This window comes from Tyto alba, unplaced genomic scaffold (assembly GCF_018691265.1).
Source record: "Tyto alba isolate M040663 unplaced genomic scaffold, T.alba_DEE_v4.0 Super-Scaffold_7, whole genome shotgun sequence".
Classification (NCBI taxonomy): Eukaryota; Metazoa; Chordata; class Aves; order Strigiformes; family Tytonidae; genus Tyto; species Tyto alba.
In genome coordinates, this window is record NW_024881328.1 from 9006488 (window position 1) to 9025748 (window position 19261).

The 19261-nt window shown below is 37.6% G+C and overlaps 1 protein-coding gene across 2 annotated transcripts in view; it reads left to right on the forward strand.

The window, feature by feature from the left end:
* NCKAP5 (NCK associated protein 5) overlaps positions 1–19142 on the forward strand; it is a 250857-nt gene extending 231715 nt beyond the window's left edge. For both annotated transcript variants that reach the window (XM_042784066.1, XM_042784067.1), the window contains exon 18: positions 17515–19142. In XM_042784066.1, coding sequence (XP_042640000.1) covers positions 17515–17793 — 279 coding nt within the window. In that variant the 3' untranslated portion in view covers positions 17794–19142. The remainder of the gene's footprint in view (positions 1–17514) is intronic.
* Positions 19143–19261: the final 119 nt, after the last annotated feature.

Consider the following 19261-nt stretch of genomic DNA (forward strand, 5'->3'; position numbering starts at 1 on the left):
GCTGTCCTGTGGCCACAGCTGGAGTGTTGTGCTCACTGACTATAACCCCTTTGGCACTGTAAGGAGGGAAGAACTTTGCCCTTTTTGAGTGGAAAAACTTGATCACTTGAGCAGAAACCCGACATCCCACCATCTCAGCAAGTATTTTCAAATTATAGAGAGAACCTTGTCTTTTCAGCATGTAGGAGCTGTATAACCACATTACACACTGGCCCAGATGTCGCAAAAAGTCCTGCAGCTCATTTGCTGGACTCCCGAGAGGAACAGTCCAAAACTGCTCGTGTACAAATGCCCAGAGCAACACAGAGCTGTACAGAGCTAATTTACAGTGAGCCTGCTTGGGCACAATGTTAGCACAGCTCCTTATGGCCTGGTTACTCCAGGCCATTTCTCAGCAGGGCTGAGTAGCTGAAATAAGCGGGGTGTTGATAAGACCTCACCACGTTTGGTCCCAGCCCACCCAGCTTGCTTACCAGCATCTTCCCATCCCACTGCACTGTGCCTTGCAGACACTCACTGAGCACTATAATGTCTATTTGCCTACATAAGTGAAGATTATGTAAGGATTTAATAGACGCTGTAGCTCTTAGGTGTAAGTAGGTAGATTCTTTGGTCTAATAAGGACTAAAAGTATAATTTGCTAGTGATTTCCCTGAGTTGAAGATGTTCTGTGCTGTTTTTCAGAGGTTTGTCAGATGGAGCTGCTGTGATTTGCAGCATGGCCCAAAGTGCACTAATGTTTCTGCCATTTGTAACCAGACACTCTTCAGTCCTCCATCTTTGGAAATAAAGCTTTAGGTTTCATTTCTCTCTGTGTTGAATTGGAACATTATAATAATACTCTAGGCCAAAATGGAATTCATGGCACATTAACAGCAACAAATGATAAATATTAGTAAGCTTGTGAGATAGTGTAATTGTTGTAATGGCAGAAATTATATTAGTAATAAAAGAAAAAGCTAAAAAATAAATTGGATACAATAAACATTGGATTGACTCAATCAAGATAAGAGCAGTAGGGCAGAGAGGTATTCAGTGAGCTGTTTGTTTTCTGAAACTGGAAAATATTTTGACTTCAGGAGGAGCATCTGATTAGCAGAGTTAAATGAGATGAATAATGCTGTAATATTTTTGTGAATTGTCTTTCCAGCTGAAACTTGCCTTCCCCATCTATAACGGTGATATGTGTTGCATAAAGCACTCAAACATCATGCAGGGATGTGTAGGAAACGACATGTTAGTATGAAAGTTTCATTCTGAGCAGAATACATGAGGAGTAAGTTACACGGCTGATGGTAGCAGGAACTGTGGCAGTATACTGAAAATATGTTAGCAAACTATTTTTTTAAAAGGATGCATTTTTCTTTTCATGTGTACATGGACAATAATATCCTACTCAATATACTCTGAAAATAAGGCCAATTTTATGTCAAATATTTACAAAAATCATACTGAAATAATTTGCAGGTGTTTATAGTTTGTTCCACAAGCTGTTTTCATCCCCAAAAGTGATTCACCTTTTATTTAACTGAGAAGTTATACTGGATTTTGTACAATATGACATACAGATTGTCTAAATCATTAAGAAAAATACTGGTTAAATATTTTTTGCTAACTCAGACACTCTATAGCAAGTCCCAAACTGAAATATTTTATTTCTTACTGTACTTTTAGGCCTTGGTTCATGAATTCCAGGCCTTGTGCAGCATCCATATTATTTTAATGGAAATAAATATTTGTATTTGATAGGAGAAACAAACATGGGGTTTAGCAGATGTATTAGCAATAAGTGACACAGGGAGGTTTGGGAAGTTTGTAAGATATACCTATATAATTTAAATGTCTAATTGCCTTTCACAAAGGCTAAGAAGAGTGATAGAAGTTTTCATAGCACATGTCAGAGTCCTCCCAGCCTGAACTGCCCATCAATCCATCAGTGACTGACACATATCCTGCTTGTTCTGCTCCCATTAGTGCAGCCTTCTCTGGATTACTCCATTCTTTGCCTGATCATTAATAGAGGTCACTAAAACTTTTACATACTACAAAAAGCTGTAGCCCTAAGAACTTCCCCTAACTACTCTAGTGTTATTCTCAGCAAATAAAACCCCAAGTGATTATTTGAAGAATTATCTGAATAATTGCCAGTCAAAACATTTAAAAGTGATTTTTCTCACATCCTATTATATATGCACATATCCTATGGGTTATTGAAAGTATGTAAACCGTACTGTAAAACAAGACCTGAGATGAATTTGGGTGGATGAAAAGTAAAGTAGAAGTGAGTGGGAATTAAGAAATTAAATATGAATGTATTATATTACTGAGCATTGTAAAATTAAAATGTTAATCGTGCAGTAATGATCTGTGATATTTCTTATAACAGGAGTGTCTAAACTTCTCCAAGACACTGTATCCACAGAAAAGTTACCAGATTGGGAAACTTGTTGGTAACACATGTACTAAGATGCAAAGCAGATTTGAAATGTAAGAGCTTTTCAAACAATGCCTGAAATGGAAAAATAGAAATAGCTAAGCAGCCAGCACACACTTCCTGATCACTGTTGCAGGAATTATTTTGCCCTGCATAGCCTAACTGGAGAGTCTTGTTTGTGACCCCTAATCAATAAAAATATAGGCCAGTTCTTTCAAGATTCATTTCCTAATGGCTGTGCCTAAATTCATAGTTTGACACTTCAGCTGCCCAGTTTTCAAAGGTGATAGAAATCTGCAGCTTTTGCTGGTGTCTCTGACAGATTCACATATTTGGATCCTGTGAAAATCATAGTGTTTATATAGGTGCTCAAAAATTGGTTTAGATATTGTCTATCTGGCAGAATTTTGATCTGTAGCATCCTACTTCTGTACATTGGCTTTGTGGGCGATGTCATGGAACATCAGCAGACATTTTCCTCTGAGTTAAAAGGAGGGCCAAATACTGTGTATTTTTAATCTGGTCCTACAATGTTACAGTTAAGATCATATCACAGTGAAACTCTTCATATTTTTAAACCCATTTCTTTATTGCATTTTCAGTAATATTACATAATGAGCAACTGGAAAATGCTAGAAATTTCATCTGTATCATTTTACAGAATATTTTTATTATTACTATTACTGGATCATCCTTTCTATTCATGTTTGAGAACTACTAGAACAAGCCAGGGTACCAGAGCTTTCAGCGTTTATAATACAGCATTTCTACAACTAAAATCCATTGTAAAAACATGGAATCTGTATTATGACATCATTATTAGCACAGTGATGAAAACAGAGGCAGCAGAGCAAGCCAAAGAACAGCAGTGATCATCTAAAAGCTCTGCATAATGTGGAGAGGTGTAGCCTTTCTGGCTAACTGCTAAAAACTGAATAATCTTTGGAGGTTCTGTTTGCTCATGGTAGTTTCATCACTTGTAGTGGTGATACTGGAGGATGAGGTGTCTGGCTGTGTAGGAAATTTAGGTATGAAGACATTTATCTTCTTGTCTTGTTCTACAAGGCAAATACTGTTGCGATTTTTCCTCACATTACATAAAAACTACTTGGTTGCTCAATTAGTATGTTTTCTAAGTGGAAACGGGGGTAATGCTGATGGCACCCACTAGTGTCACATGCACTACATTTAGCTCAGCACTGTCCTTCTGTTCCTGCAAAAGTGTTTGGGAACCCACACGTTCTTCACCACAGCCAAAAACTTCAATACCAAGCAGGGAATGCTCTGGACTTGGGATTTCAGGTATCGCCTGCCATTCCGGCAGGAGATAGAGGTTCTTTTGCCTCCATATCCTGTTCATCCGGAAGGTTGTAAGGCATGAAGTCTGGCTGTCAAAGGATAGAAGAACCCAGATTTATGGATGCATCATTATATAGATAATTACGATTCATATTTACTGAGGGCCAGAAACTACTCAGTGTCCATAGGCCCTAGGACACAGAGAACAAACAGAAACACCTCCATAGGCTCTGGATAGTAGAAAACCCCTGAGATTTTATGCAGGGCAGTCCAAGAAATATAAAATCATAGACAACTCCAATTGATATATCAGATTCTGGCTTGCTGTTGCTGGTGGCATTAGCATTTGCTAACCTGTGCTAAGCCAATTTTGTGAGACAGTTGGGAGTTTAGTAAACCTATTTCAGATTGTGTTTTGGAAGAATCTCAAGGATGGGGGAAACTGGTCATGTTCTGTTCGCTGCAGCAGATGGTATCCCATTTGGTGTTTGTTAGCTTTGTTTGCAGCTCAATATTTTGTTTCTAAGGGAACTCAGTAAGTTAAATAATTTATCTCTCTAATGCATCAAGAGTCTGATCCAAAGTCTACCGAAGTCAGTGCAAAACATTTGATTAACTACCACATACACTGGATAAAATGCCAGGTCCTGTATGTTGAAGAGCATTTCAGATGCTCTCTAGTGAGAACAATACAGGCCTGCCTCTTTCCATGGAGACTTTTTTGCCTGCAAAGAAAAAAATAAATATTCAAATAGTGACAAAAAGCTTAGCAGTTAAGAGTGCAGGACTGTGAATATTAGGGTGATGTTCTGGCTGACTGTCCAAATTGCTAAATCTCTCTTGCTATTAAATTCCCCATTTTTAAATAAAGAATATAAATAATACCTTCCAGAAGCATTTGGAATTTAATCCAGTACTGTTAGCAGGCTGCTTTGAGGACTTTGAAGGCCCCATAGCAGCGCTAAGCAAATAATCATTATCACGTAATATTCTCATCAAGCATTCTTATTCAAGATGGGGTCTTGCATTACAAGGGCTAATCACAAACACATCGCCCCTCTCTGCTGAGAATTTTCAGAATGTCAGAAGCAAATTCATACCCTGATCCTGCAAAGAGTTTTGCACGAGCAGAACTATACTGCCTTCAGCAGTCCTGCTGTCCACACAGGGCTCCTAACAAGGTCCGCGCACAGAGAAAATTTATATTCCATTCTTACAGGTATTTGAATCCTGAGTAATCTAAAATATTGAAGAAATCAACACTTTAAAGACTTTTTTCATATTCCAATAAATATCAAATGCCTGTCCATTTTCAGCAACACTTTTCAAATTACTTGTTCGCTAGTAGGACCTGGGAACTGCTTTATTCTGTATTTTTATCCAAATTTCCCATTTGTATCATCATTGGTTGTTCAAAAAATGAGTGCATATTAGCTCTACAGTCTGTCTGCATGAATTCCAGTTGTATTTTAGTCCTCCTAGTGGCCTATTATATTAACAATATTATAATCAGTAGGCATAGGAACATGTTCTATATTACCAGTATCTCACAGCAGTTTGCAGCGTTAATACTACAGTAACACTTCTGTATTGCTAAGGTCAATAAATCTTCTACAGCATTTGTCCAACAAATCCATTCATGTGGCTGGCTATCACTTCGTGTACACATTTCTTTATTTATACACAAATTGTAGCAAAATCAATACAAAAAATACTACATTATTCTGTCACTGCTGGAAGCCCACTGTGGGAACAGGAGCCTGTCCGTGTTTCTCACACTGAATTGCTTCTCTGATCATTCCCAATGAAGGTTTTCTGACAGCCAAACAGGGGGATCAGATCCCACAGAACTGGGGTTCCCAATACATATTTTCACTGTGCTTCCTTTCTCTGAAAAAGCCCCCAAAGCTTTGTCAAAATAACACTGTTCTAAGAGGAGACTTTTACAGCCCAGGTGGATTCAGCACAAATGTTTACCAGACTTTTGGATCGTATTAGCTGCTTAAGCTGAACCTTGCTGGTACCATGGAAAGGCAAAGGTCTGTCCACACACTTGTCCTTGACTCCTTTCTGTTTCAAGGCTGTGCCCCTCACAGAGAGTTTGCAACCACTAGTGCCTCCTACCAAATCCAAGTGAGAGACATTTTGAATGCCTGACTGAACCACAAAATAGGATAGAGGTTCTCATGACCAGAACCAGATGTACTTGTATCTAAAAGATGAAGCAAACAAATCTAAACCCATAAATTAACTAAAATTCCCCTTGGATCACAGCCAAATGGTATGTGTATTAATCAAAATGTACATCACTGCTTTAATTTTGTAAGGAGGCAGGTTGAACACTTCATAAATCTCCTGGCTGTAGAAACGTCCATCTGCATCTCCAGTAGTGGTCGTCTTGGTGCCCAGCATTACTCTGCTTAATTCACAATGTTGCTTTTGACCATCCTTTAGAGCTGGGCAAAGGAATGTCATCTACAGCCTGCATTTATGACATGAATTACCTATTCCCTGCATGTAGCCCTGTCTCTCATTTCCTTTTGGATTAATCCAGATGGTTACTGAGTCACAGCCCAGGGCTGTATCCTTGAGTTGTCTGGTAAACATGAGATTAGTTACAATCTATATATTTTCCATCAAGATATATTTTAGTCCACTGGCTAAATTATTAAATCTAATCTTAGCCTGTTTCTGTTTTTGACGTTGTCACCACAAGCACAGGCATAGTGCTTTCTACTGGTAGCCATGGCGTGGATTCTCTCAGGTATCAGGCGTACTGCAGTATTTGAGCATACCCCAGGTGCTCCACAATCCATAAATCAAATGAGAAGGCCTGTTCCTTGACCCTGGTCTCTCATGAGACAAGTGAAAGGGCTGAGCAAGGAAGCACAACTGCTGTAGTTAGCACAAGTCTTGTTTCTGATGGATGCAGGCAGGATGGCTTACGTATTTTGTATACACAAAGTAGGCATTTTAGGAGTGTGAATGACTGGTCTCATCAGCAGTGGTGGTCAAAGAAAACTGCAGCAACTGGGAAGATAGACCAGGGAAGGAAACAAAGAGGACATGAGACATGGCTCTGGTGCTCTTTTGATACCAGGAGCATGTCTGGGATATGGACAGCACAGGAATCACAGCACTGGAGTAATACATCAGAGGTGAAGCAGACAATCTTTGTAACATAACTGATGGGTAACACTGAAATGAGGCCTTGCAAGTAAACAAGTTCTTGAAGCCAAAAACTCCGCTCAGCTGGTCTCTGAGGTGCCTTACTTGCCTCAGATCGTATCACCATGCTTCCCGGTTCCACCATTTTGGCACACTTCATCCTTTCTCGTATAAATGGTTGGGAAGTAGTTCTTGCTCTCCTCATGGGTTATGCCACAACCTACCACGTGCTGTGGTCTTTGCTCCTTTGTTGTCTCTGTTTATTCCCTTGTTCAGCAGATGCTTCTATGGTTCTTGTTCAGCTTTTGGCAGGAGGCGCCCAGGGTGCAGCTGTAACGCCTTCTCACAGTGAACTTCTGTTCTGTGAGGATAAACACAGGCTTGGGTCACAGAATGATTTTCTGAGCCAGCAGCACATCACTCTGGGCACATTCCTGAGGCCACGTGCTGACACTCCTCTCCTCTTCAGCACCTTGAGTGGGGAAGCCACACAGGCAGACACCTGCAGCTCCCTGTGCATTCACAGGGAATCCAGGAGCTCCTGCCAATGGGCCTGAGTCAACAAACACGTCCTCAAACACATCTGAAACTCAGCCATGAATTGTTCAGCTTTTAAATTACATTTTTTACTTGATTATCTTCCAGCAGTTTTTTTTTTTAATTCTTGATTAATTTTGGGTTGGCTATTTAATACATTGTTTGGTTAACTAATTCATGTAGCTGTTTATAATTATTGCCTTACTATAAAATCATCTTAATAGAAGGTTGGTTGTTTTTTTTCTGTTTTCTTTCCAGTAGAATAACAAGTTATTTTATTATTCAAACAAGGCTTACTTCCTGCTGTTTTCAATAAGATTTTTAATAAATATGTAAATTTAAAAATTAATTTACTGCATACGTTTGGCAGCATGATTCTTGAACTGACAAAAGTTTGATGGATTGTAAAATTATCCTCCATAAAAATCATCAGTCATAGTAAACAGAATTTATCAACCTCTGGTAATTTTACAGCTTTTTCTTCATCTTATCTTCTGTTAGGAACTCACTTAAAATTGATTATAATATAGTATGTTTCTAGAACCATAATTCATTCATAGATTAATTAGATTTTAGGTTAATATCCCATCATGGTATAGGACATGAGCCAACAGTGTTTTCCAGTTGTTACAGAACTGCAGAAGAGAAACTGTTCCCATGTGGTTTAACCGCCAAGACTAATCACTAATCAAATTCAAACTACATAAAATGGAACATCCTTCATAGCATTTATTTTCTAGCTGACTTATACTATGGGCTCTTTATTGATACAACTTGGTGTACTGAAATGAACTAAAAATTGCAAGAGAGGATTTATCCTTCTACTTTAATTTGGTTCTGCAGCCTTTATCTGAAACTCTTGCTCAGATTTTTGTGCATGTTGTGCCTCTGTCCCTCAAAATACTCTGCCCTACAGCAAAGATAAATTGTTTGCATACAGTTAGAAAGTACATGTAAATAACTGTACTGTTACATAGGATCTGATGACAGATGAACTTAAACATAGGTTTCCATTCTGCAACTCATGGTTTGTTTGAATAAGTACTGAAAATTGTGCAGATCATAACTTATGCTGAAAAGGTGGCAAATGCAGTTGTGTATCCAGCATCATTATTTGCATCTATCCTGTCCCATTTTTCTCTGATTGCAAAGGAGCTTTTTTAGTTTCATTGCACAGGGTCAGAAAACAGAATGCACATAGTTCAGGCTGCAGCAGGTTTACTGGGAAAGCAACCTGGGCTACTGCCTCTTCCTCCAGGAGCATTTACCAGTGCAACATGTGGCATGATTGCCCAGCTGCATCCCCTAACCCTCACTTTGAAAATGTGGTATCCACATCCTTCTAGAGGAGGGCACACTTAAAGGGCAATGGGTTTGGGTTAGATTCATCAGAGGTAAAAAAACCTCTGATAGGTAGAGAGCAGATTCTAATCTGGAGTTGAAAGGAAAATTACGACTTCAGGGTCCTAAAATAAACTATTCTGTTGGAGTGAGGTTTAAGCATGCTAATTCAGAATTTTTTAAGACTAAAGAAGGTCCTGCTTCCAAATGTGAAAATTATCACCTCTGCATTTCTGCTTGGTGAGAGCTTGGAAGAGGTATCATTCTGATGTGTGTGCAGCAAGTATGTGAACATGGAGGCTCCCTTCACAGTGGCTAAACGTGCAGTCACGCAGAGGTGGACTGATGGGTTTGAAAAGATTGCTTGTCTCTTCCAAACTGTCCTCCTCAGAGGCTAAAAATGAGAAAACTATTTTCTGTGGAGCTCATGCCTTTGTTTAAATTACCTCTATGAATCATCTTTAAAACTTGTACAAAGGGATATTCCCTTTCTTTCTGCTGCAAGCCTTCCAGCAGAGATTCATACTCTTTGAACTCCCCTGCAGACAGTGCAGCCCTCTTAGTGTATACAAGCAGCCAGTTTTCATAGCTGGGAGAATTATTTCTACATGGTTTCTTCATATTGCTGATTTGCTCTCGATGCTGCCACATAATATTGCTCCTTCTCTATCTGATGCTTCTGTCTTTTGCCCTTAGGTCAGATGATGTACCTTGGATAGTCACAGGCTAACCTTAAGTGAATGTAGACTGGTACTCAAAAGAGAGGATTACTAGCGTGGAAAATCATTACCCACTAGCAATTATCATTTGCAGTACAGTCTTGAAGTGCAATTCCGTTTTCCATCAGTATGCTGAGTGACTGATGTACAGATATTACAGGCCAGGAACTCAAACATCGCTACAGAATGAGAGGATAAGTGTCTTTGTAATTACCAAAATAAATAGTCTTGTTCAAAAAAGCCAAAGGTGAAAGATGAAGACAGGTAAGAACACAGCTAATACTTAGGAACAGTAGTCTGAAAATAGTTCAGCCATACAGAAAAATGACCCCGATTACTGAAAATGTCAGTGAGATTATATGCTGTATGAGTGTGGTCCTGCATTTACTCCGTTTGAGAGGAATTTTTTTGGTACAGTCAAATGTGGAATAGAATCTGTCTCTTTAAGAATCATATTTTGTATTAGATCTAAGAAATCTTTCTTGAACTATACTTTTTTCCCCTTCTTGAATCAGTTCTGAGTAAGTATCCCAATTACAAATAAAATAAAGAAATTCCTCCAAGCCTCTAATCTAGGATAAAATTGTAAGCCCTCTCTTTATAAAGCCCCTTCTTTATTGAAACAAACTGCCATACTTTCATCAAGGTGAGGACAGCTACTTCCATTCAGTAGGACAAACCTCTGTATACTTAAATGCTGCATGGTGAAGTACAATCTGATGAAGACCGAAATGGTGAAGTTAATTATGACAGCTTAGTTCCAGTACCATTCGGTAGGTTATCACTGGCAACATAACCCTCAGCATAAATCTGTCAAGGAATAGTATTGAACTTCAAATGGTTAAGTCAAGTTCAATAACTTTGTCAGCAATCTTACCTTTCAGTATGAATTTTCTTTCACTGTGATTTTTTTCCCATCACTAGAAAATCAGAACAATTTTGTTATTTAACTCCCTCTACAAGTAAGGCTAAAAGGATCTCTGAAAAGTAAAGCGTATCCTATGCATGTGTTGTTCATTTTCAGTCTATCAGGTTCCAAAAACTGTCAGCTTCCTTACCATGGATATTTCTTCCTTAATGCCTTGTGCTGAGCCTCTGATTGCCGTAAACACTGCTTTTAGTGGGTAGATTCCCTCTGTGAGGAGCAAAATCAGTGATTCCACCAATATGAACAGTGAGACCCTGCTTTACCTTCTGGAGAAAGTACTGGTGTTTAATTGCTTTTCTTTTTAATTAGTCCCTTCAACACACTTGACTGAGCACCTGCATTGTGACCATTTTCCAAAGTATTGCCACTTAGAATTATATTTTCTTACTACGTTTTAAATAAACTTTGTCCATGCACAGTTGATGCAGCCAGTGGCTATTCTGAGGCACTATAAGAAAACAACCATACTTGTGGCATTCAGTTCATAACTGAGCAGAAGGTTAAAAGCTAGATTTACCTGACCTGGAAACTGGGACCTGAAAATCCTCATTTGTTAAATTATGCAAAAGTTCAAATAGGGTTGGTATATACCTAATCAGGTCAAGCAGTCTTGTCATATCAACAAAACATTCATATACTTTGTAAATTATAAGGATTACTTTCTTGGCATTAGAATGCTGAACGTAGCTAGTCATCTCATTATTTTATGAAAATTATGCTTTTGAAAGCATATGGCTCAATTCACTAAACTATCTTTTATCTCCTTAAACCATGCAAGAATTCAAGCTATAGACAATGTAAGTTTCAACTCCTCAGTCACCTATTCATTAAGCGATAGCTGTTTTGTCCACATCTGCAGTTATGAATCATACACAGTTCATGATAATCAGCTTTATTTCCTCTAAGGTAATTTACTTATAATTCAGGATCATCAGAAATGCTGTCCTTGTGATACTAAAATATATCTGTAGATTGTTATACTCTTAAATACAGCAGGCAAGCTTTGGTTCTGTTGTTGTCGTTATATTACCCATAATGCCATAAATGGATGATATGTACCTATGTATATATGGCTTTCCTATAAACTGCTGGACAGACTAATGAACTTAAAAATACTTCATATCAATGCAATTTTTTTCCCCAAGAAAAGAAACTGGCACTTATTGTTTATCTTGAAAATCTGATGGTGTGTCTTTGAGAATGTCATTGTCTGCTACAGCAAAATAATCATGGGATTTCTGCTCAAGTAGAAAAAAAGAAAAGTGATTCATTATTTCAAAAATTATTTTACTGTCAGTCCAGAAAATAGATGAAAGCTTCAGACAATATACAAGGGAGAGCAAGGCTTATCTTATTATTTAAGGTTATGCTTTAAAGAGAAAGAAGTTCAAACATCACATTTTTAGCTCAGCTGTAATACAGCAGAGGTCATGCAGTTACAGCTCTCACCTTTGTAGTTTCCTGGATGTGACGGTAAAACTATTTTCACTACAGAGTGCTACCTGTCCACCTGATGTTAAATCAGATCTGGAGATTGTTCACTTTCCACAGAGTTGCCTTCTGTGCTGGCCAGCTGATGGAAAGCTACTACGTGGTAGTTCAAAACTAACCCTTTTCACATTACACCTTTCTACTGCAAACTGGTTGTGTAACACCACTGAATTCAGTGGGAAGTCACTCCTGATTATGCCAATGCATCTCTGATCAGAATACTGCTCTCTATCTCAATACACCTATTTTACAAGAAGCCATGGACATATTAAAAATGTCCTACTAAACAGGTTATATATGAGAAACCTATGTAATGCTGCAATTGCACATCCCACCTAGACCCATTGTGTCATAAATACAAAGGAATTATAGGGCTAGAGGATATGTAAATTGGTAAAACTCTGAATTTAAAATAAGAAACAGTGCCATTGAGCATATGCAGGCAAAGTAACTAACAATTTTTAAAAAGGTAAAAATCTAGAACACTGTTTTCTTTCACAATAAAGTTTCAAATAACAACAACCAAAAAAAGTGAACATACTTTGTATCTCCTATTAGAGATCAGATCTGAAATGAAAGACCTTGAGTTATACAATTAAGTATTGATTTTGTTGATCTATATTTAATTCTCATAGCAATTTAGTTGTTTTTACCCAATAGTGTTTTGTAGTTATACTTCACTTGAAGCAATGCCCTTCTTGCTTTTGTGTTAATCTAAAAACTAAATTGACCAGTGCATGAGAGACATAAATAAAGTTCATTTTGTTCTTGTGTGTAACTGATTCTGAGCTCTTTAAAGTGCTGGTTAACTAAACTTAGACAGCTGGAAAATACATTTATCCTGCAGAATGGTTCATTGCTAATTCTGGGCTCTGGCACGCCTTATAAGCATAGCCTGACCTCCAGGCAATCAGAGCTGCTGCATGTTACCATACAGAAGAAATGGACTTGCTGTTGTGTTCCTCTCTGCGTGCCAGCTGTGAGGTCCTTTGTCCCTGTGAACCAGCCCGTCCTTCCCTGCTCCTTCCTCTTAGACCTGCAGAGTCTTTGGGCCATTCAGAACAGCTACGGCTGTGACTGGTCCTTAGTCACACTGCACTGAAAATGCATTCTACCCACATGTAACCTCTCATTTTTAAAGTTTAAAAAAAAATCTAATTTGATGTATTAATGTAGAAATAACACCTATTTATAATGTATCAATGTAACTGCAGGCTACTTTTGTTTTCCTAATTTGCTGTGCTTGCAGTGACGTGCCAGATTTTATTATATCACTAATAGGTTTTAGTAATTCCCTTCAGGATGTTGCCAACAAGGAAACGTTACTCTGATTCACGACTCAGGAGTTTATTTCAAAGTGATGTGACTCGTGATGAATGTCTCCATTATGTCAGATAGAGTTCCTGACAACTAGTCACTGCTCTCAGGTGGTATAAAGCAGCCCATACTGACTAGCTAAGAATCTCCAGTTGTTGGAAGCTCTCCACTTACACAGAGAAGATCAACAAACGCTCCCCATACCCTAAGGCTACAATGGTACGGACTTTATATACAAAAATATAGGTAGTATACACTAGCTGTACAAAACAAGCTATCCATTGATCTGCTTTAGGATGATGGGCCAATGCTTTTACAGAGCCACTGTGAAAATCACAGTCCTTTTCTGCACTGAGCCTTTTTGTTGGTTTTTTTTTTTTTTGCTTAGATGAAAATCTGTGACTACATGTTTTTATCTTTTCCCTTAAGTCAATACTTAGGAAAACATACAGTGTCTGCACCGAATGCAGCAGACACCTTCTTTACTCATAGAACAGATGCACAATAGTCAGCAGCAAAGTCAGCACCTTCAGGCTGAAATGGCTTTAAGTATTACTTCTGAGAAGAAACCTGTCTGAGAGCAAGCTTGGCCCCATCTTAGCTTTTCCGGCAACACTGAAAAAAATCACCAAGTCCTTTTTCTTTCTGTGGTGATAAAACCACCTGTTCATCATGCAGAAAGTCACTACTAAGAAAGGAAGGATTTGATTGGAACCCGTAACTTAGAGGTAGGCGCTCTCTACGCTGTTACCAAATCTCACCCAGTTCTCATGGACACAAAACACATCTGACCTGATGCCAAGCGTTCCTATCTGCAGGAAGAGCTACCAATTCGTATTAGTGTGACTCTCAAATGCATTAATGAACTAATTTCTTCAAAATGCACAATACTAACATCTTCAGGCTAACCGTTCGTTATATCTGTGACTGTGCTGAAGTCAGTAACAAATCTACGCGAACAAAACTAAAGACACTACTTAACTACATACACAATTTATCAAACAAATTCTAATAATAGCTGCTTTGGTTTTGCCTTTTGATTCATCTAGCAGCTGTTGTGACTGCCATGAAAAATAAGAAACTTAATTAAGGATGAATCTAAATAAATACTCTTTGGTAATTTTTTCCGAATTGTATCCATAGTAACTAGAGAAAAAAATCCATAAAGAACTTGGGGTAACATTTGTTCTGACACACCAAGTTTAAAGAAATGATCAGTGACTTTTCAACTCTAGGAATGTACATAATTTTGCTACGGTGGGAGAAAATTATTTGTTGATTATGCAGATTCTTACATTAATATCTCTGTTAAAGTCTTCTTTATTTTTGCTCATGGAGGTGAGGCTGTGAATGAGTTTTCTTGTATGTGCGAAGGACTAGAATATCATATTTTAACTTTCTAACTACAAATATATTTTTATTTCATGTACGATTTAACGGAAAATTTAAAAGATTTAAGTGCAGCTGTACTAATAAAATCATGAGATAAGATCATATTGTACATACCGTGCATCTGAGTACAGTTCTAGAATATTAATGCCCTACCAAAAGTCCCATCCAGATAACCCCACATTCTTTACCTGATTATAAAATTAGCAATACGTGGCCTGAAACAGTGTATTGTAGCCACACAGATTACACCTATGTCAAGTGAAAAAACACAAAGTATTACTTGCCACATGACATGAGCATTACCTTTGCATACTTGCACACTATTGCAGTAACGTGTTAAAGAAAGGAAAAGATACTTTTTTTTTTTTTTTTTTTTTTTTTACAAAAACATGTAGCTGGGCATTAAGACATCTAAAAAGGACAACTGTATGTCCAAAAAATATCCATAACTTATTTCTGAATTCTGTCTCTATTTTAGTAACAAATTTTGCTACAGCAACTTTTAGAATTAGTTTTTCCTTTAATTCTTGATGTATCATAGAGGTACTATTCACTACTCTGTGTATCTTTTGCCAATGGGTTTCACTCATGGGCTTCACTTCAGTTCACTTCAATTTCATTTGATTCAATGATTTCACATAAAATTTGTAGAGAATACTTCTGTTCCCTGCAGTTTCTCTAATATATTTTATAAACTGTTAGACTTATATTAAATGAGAAACTAGGGTGTGATTAAAATAGGACTAGTCTAGGTTGTGCTTGTAGCATATAAGAAATTATTGATACTACATATATGCAGAATATGCCACTGAATTAATTCCAGTCTGTCCTGTGGTTTAAATCTATCCTTCAGCCAGCCAGAGATTCTACTCTTAAATACTTCATCTGGACTGCTCTGTGCAGCAAAAACTCTAGGTGTCTCTGCTCCCCCTACCCAAGAGTTGAAATTGGCTCCATTTCAATCAATAAAAGTTTTATCATAGACCTTACTAACACCAGTATTGACTTCTTGCAGACCCAAGTCTGTGCTAACTAGCCATATTGAATTTATCTAAAGAAAAGCTGTGAAGTGGGAAAAATATACACACGGAAAAATCATTTACTCTGTCATATAATAAAGTATTTTAGGTTTAGTACTTTGAAGAGCAAAAAGTGCTAATATGTATGTTATTGATGCCGTGTCTGAGAATTTTTTCATCTGGCCTACAGAGAAGTGGAAACACTGTTTCAGTAATATCATATTTTATTTTAAATGAGGGCAAATGGAAGAACATTTAAAGCTGTAGAAAATTTCTATTGAAGGGTCCTAAGTTTGTGATGGTTCCCGTTACCAGGGGTTATATTCCTCTATTTCAGGAAACATTGTATTTATAGATATTGAAGACCTTTGTTTTAACTGTCATCTAAAATCAGAATCTAACATAACATCCCTTAAAACCTTTTACATGGAAGATTAATTAATGAACCAAACAGAAAATTTTAATTTACTAAGACTTTTTCATCTCCTGTTGCTTTGCTTAAGTTTGTTTGAAACATTTGATGAAAATACTAACCTAATCCTGGCATTGTTAGCTTATCATGTGTGACAAGATCACAACATAAACAGTCATTGGACTGGCATTTCAATTTTTATCTAACTAGCCATAAAAACAAGCAATAAAACTGTGTAACAATGTCCTCCTCTTGCCCAAGATTTCCAGGGATAAGCAGCACAACATTTGATTTACTTGAAACTCAAATTCTTCAAAAAATTCTAGTGACCCTTTACAACTCTGTATGTAATGACACCCATCATCCATACATCTGGCCACGCTGTATTTTCAGTATACTTAAAATACTATTTCATGTTCTATCTAAACCAAAATATTAATGTCTTGGATTGACAGTAATTTACTGATTCAGTCTTCGCTATCTGATGGCAATACCAAAAATGAGGATTGGCTTGCACTCTGACAGCATATCTCAAAATTCTTGCATCTTACGTCTCTGAGAGGTTGTTGAATGTTGAATGTAAAATGTTGAATATTATCTCATATTTCTGTGATAATATTATCTGTGAGAGGAGGTAGTTACACAGATTTTGAAGCACCCTGTATATGAACGGCAGGTTATTTTTATTGAACTGCTCCCTACACAGTTCCGTAACTATTCCTTGGTCAGATCTCTGATTGAAAAATACCAGGAGCTAACAAAGGGATAAAATTACTCTTGTATAATCCTACTGTGCGTTTTTAATATAATGTGCTAATACATCGTCCAGTGTTCCTGCAGAATTACAACACTTCTCTGAGTAGCCCTGGCCAATATCTGATTGATTCTGGTCTGTGGGGATCGGCCCAGTTCAGTATAATTTCCTGTCTTGTTGCTTTCTTGTCTATTAGAGAGGGTTTGGGTCCGTGGAAATCAATAAGCTTACACATGCAAAATGTGAGGTTATTCTCTAGCAAGTTTCATTTGCATCTGTAATTTATGGAAAATGCTGTTTTCTCCTCTGAACATCTCTATGCACTTTTTTTTTTTAGCAGACTACAAAACAAATACCCATTTAAACATACCCCCCAAAGCATTCTCAAAGGAGAAGATTAAAATTACGGTAAAGATGCTGGAGATGCTTAACCCATGCATACCCAGGATCTGCTACTAAGGATGTTAATACCACTTAACTGTTTTGTAAATGAAGTCATATTAGTCTCAGCAGAATCACTGAAGTTATGATTTATCCTAAAATGTACATTAATGTTCTGTTTAATTATAACAGATGCTAGATTTCAAGCATCTAGCAATCTATTTCCTTTAACCCTGTGAACTTTGGAAAGATGGTAGTTAGTAGTGCGCAATAGGAAACTTTATAAGAAATATGTTTCTAATATTTCCCTCACTTGTTACAGAGATTGAAGCAAACTGAAGAAACAAAAGAAGATTCCCAGAATAGATTATCTAAAATTTCTCTGGAGTCTCTCAATAAATTTAACAGCAATAACGTACTTTCATTAGAAAAAGAGAACTGTCTGAACAAGGTTGAAGGACAAAAGGAAGAAAATGGAAAGCAAGAAGAAGCTTCCCTAAACAGCTTGGGTAGGCACGACGTGGACAATTTAGAATCCTTGAGCGATTCTCTATACGATAGCTTCTCCTCCTGCGCCAGCCAAGGCTCAAACGATGTGTAGAGACACTTTCCAGTGGGCTGTGACTGCGGCACGTAACGGAGCTGGAGGCGAGAGGGGAGCGAGGGGGCAGAAGAGACGGTTGTTGAAAATTCTCACTCTAAATGGCTGTACTGACAGCAGGGTGTTCTGACTTTTCACCACACAGCAATAAGAAAGGCAAGACGGCACTCACCGTGATGCGTGAGACACGACACTGAAGACAGCGAACAGTTACACGGAATAAAGTCTTAATTTTGCACTTTTGTGAATATTTGTACAGTTGTAAATATCTTGGGAAAATATATTTGTAGGGATAAATGACAGCAATAAATATTAAATTGGTGCTATGCTCTTGTAATGGCAGATTACTAACTTAAAGAAATTGATGTTAATATTAACAAGAAAAGTTAGTAGATTTTTTTAAAAAGATTTATTATTGTTCTAGTCTTAAAACTGTATGTAGAAACACTGCGTTACCGTAAACCTGAGCCTGCCAAATTGTCTGTAATAAACTTTCTTGAATTCCCTTTTACAAACATATTTTTTTATTTTTAGTGCAATTCCATACAGGTGTTCTAGGGAAATGTGCATTTAAGTTATTACAACCTCACAACAGGTGTCTTATTTCAAAAGGGTTTTGACTTTTGACATGGCAAGAAAATTAATAGATTAAAAGGCCTGATACTGCTGGTATTGACTTCATCAATCATGTGCATAACTGTTTAAAAGATGAGGGTCAAAGTAATTCACTGCTGACACAAACGGAAGTCGCAAATGAATGAGAACTACACAAACCGCCCTTTACTTCTAACTGCAACATAGTTTGTCTGCTTCCACCTCCTCAGTACTCGTTTCCTATCAAATTATGACTGTACCATATTGTGTTATCTTTTGTAGTCCGCATTTGGTCTTAATGAAATTGTACATGCTAAAATTATTTTTAAAAATCGAAACTCAACTCCTGTTTGTGACATTTAAGTAAGATGTTGGTGCTAACCAGTACTAGTTCAAACATATCTAGGAGCAGGGGGATTGGCCTGTATTGGGTGTTTTTGTTTTTTTCTACAAAGGTTGTTTATATGTAAGGGAAAGTCTATTTCAAAGGTTCTGTGTATTTTTTCTAGATGTGAAGTATTTATATCTGCTTTTTTGTACAGCAATCTGTAAACTAGATATATTTGGGATATTTCTAGACTCTACAGTTTCTTTAGCACATGCCTGTTATCTTTGAAATACCGTATGATCAGTGTTAATACTTCGTGCAATTTGTTATATTTTAAGTCATTTCCACCGTAAACTCGCATCGTCTTTTTTGACTTTTAAGAGATTGTCATCGAAACATCTTTCGTAAATAAAACTTCTCTTGCGTACGTGTGCCTGAAGAGGGGGGTTTGGAAGGGGTTGCTGTGACACCCAAAGGGTGAGGGGGTGGGTGGGCTGGGTGCGGGCCGCGGGACGGGCCTCGCGCGGGCGCGGAGGGGGACCCGTC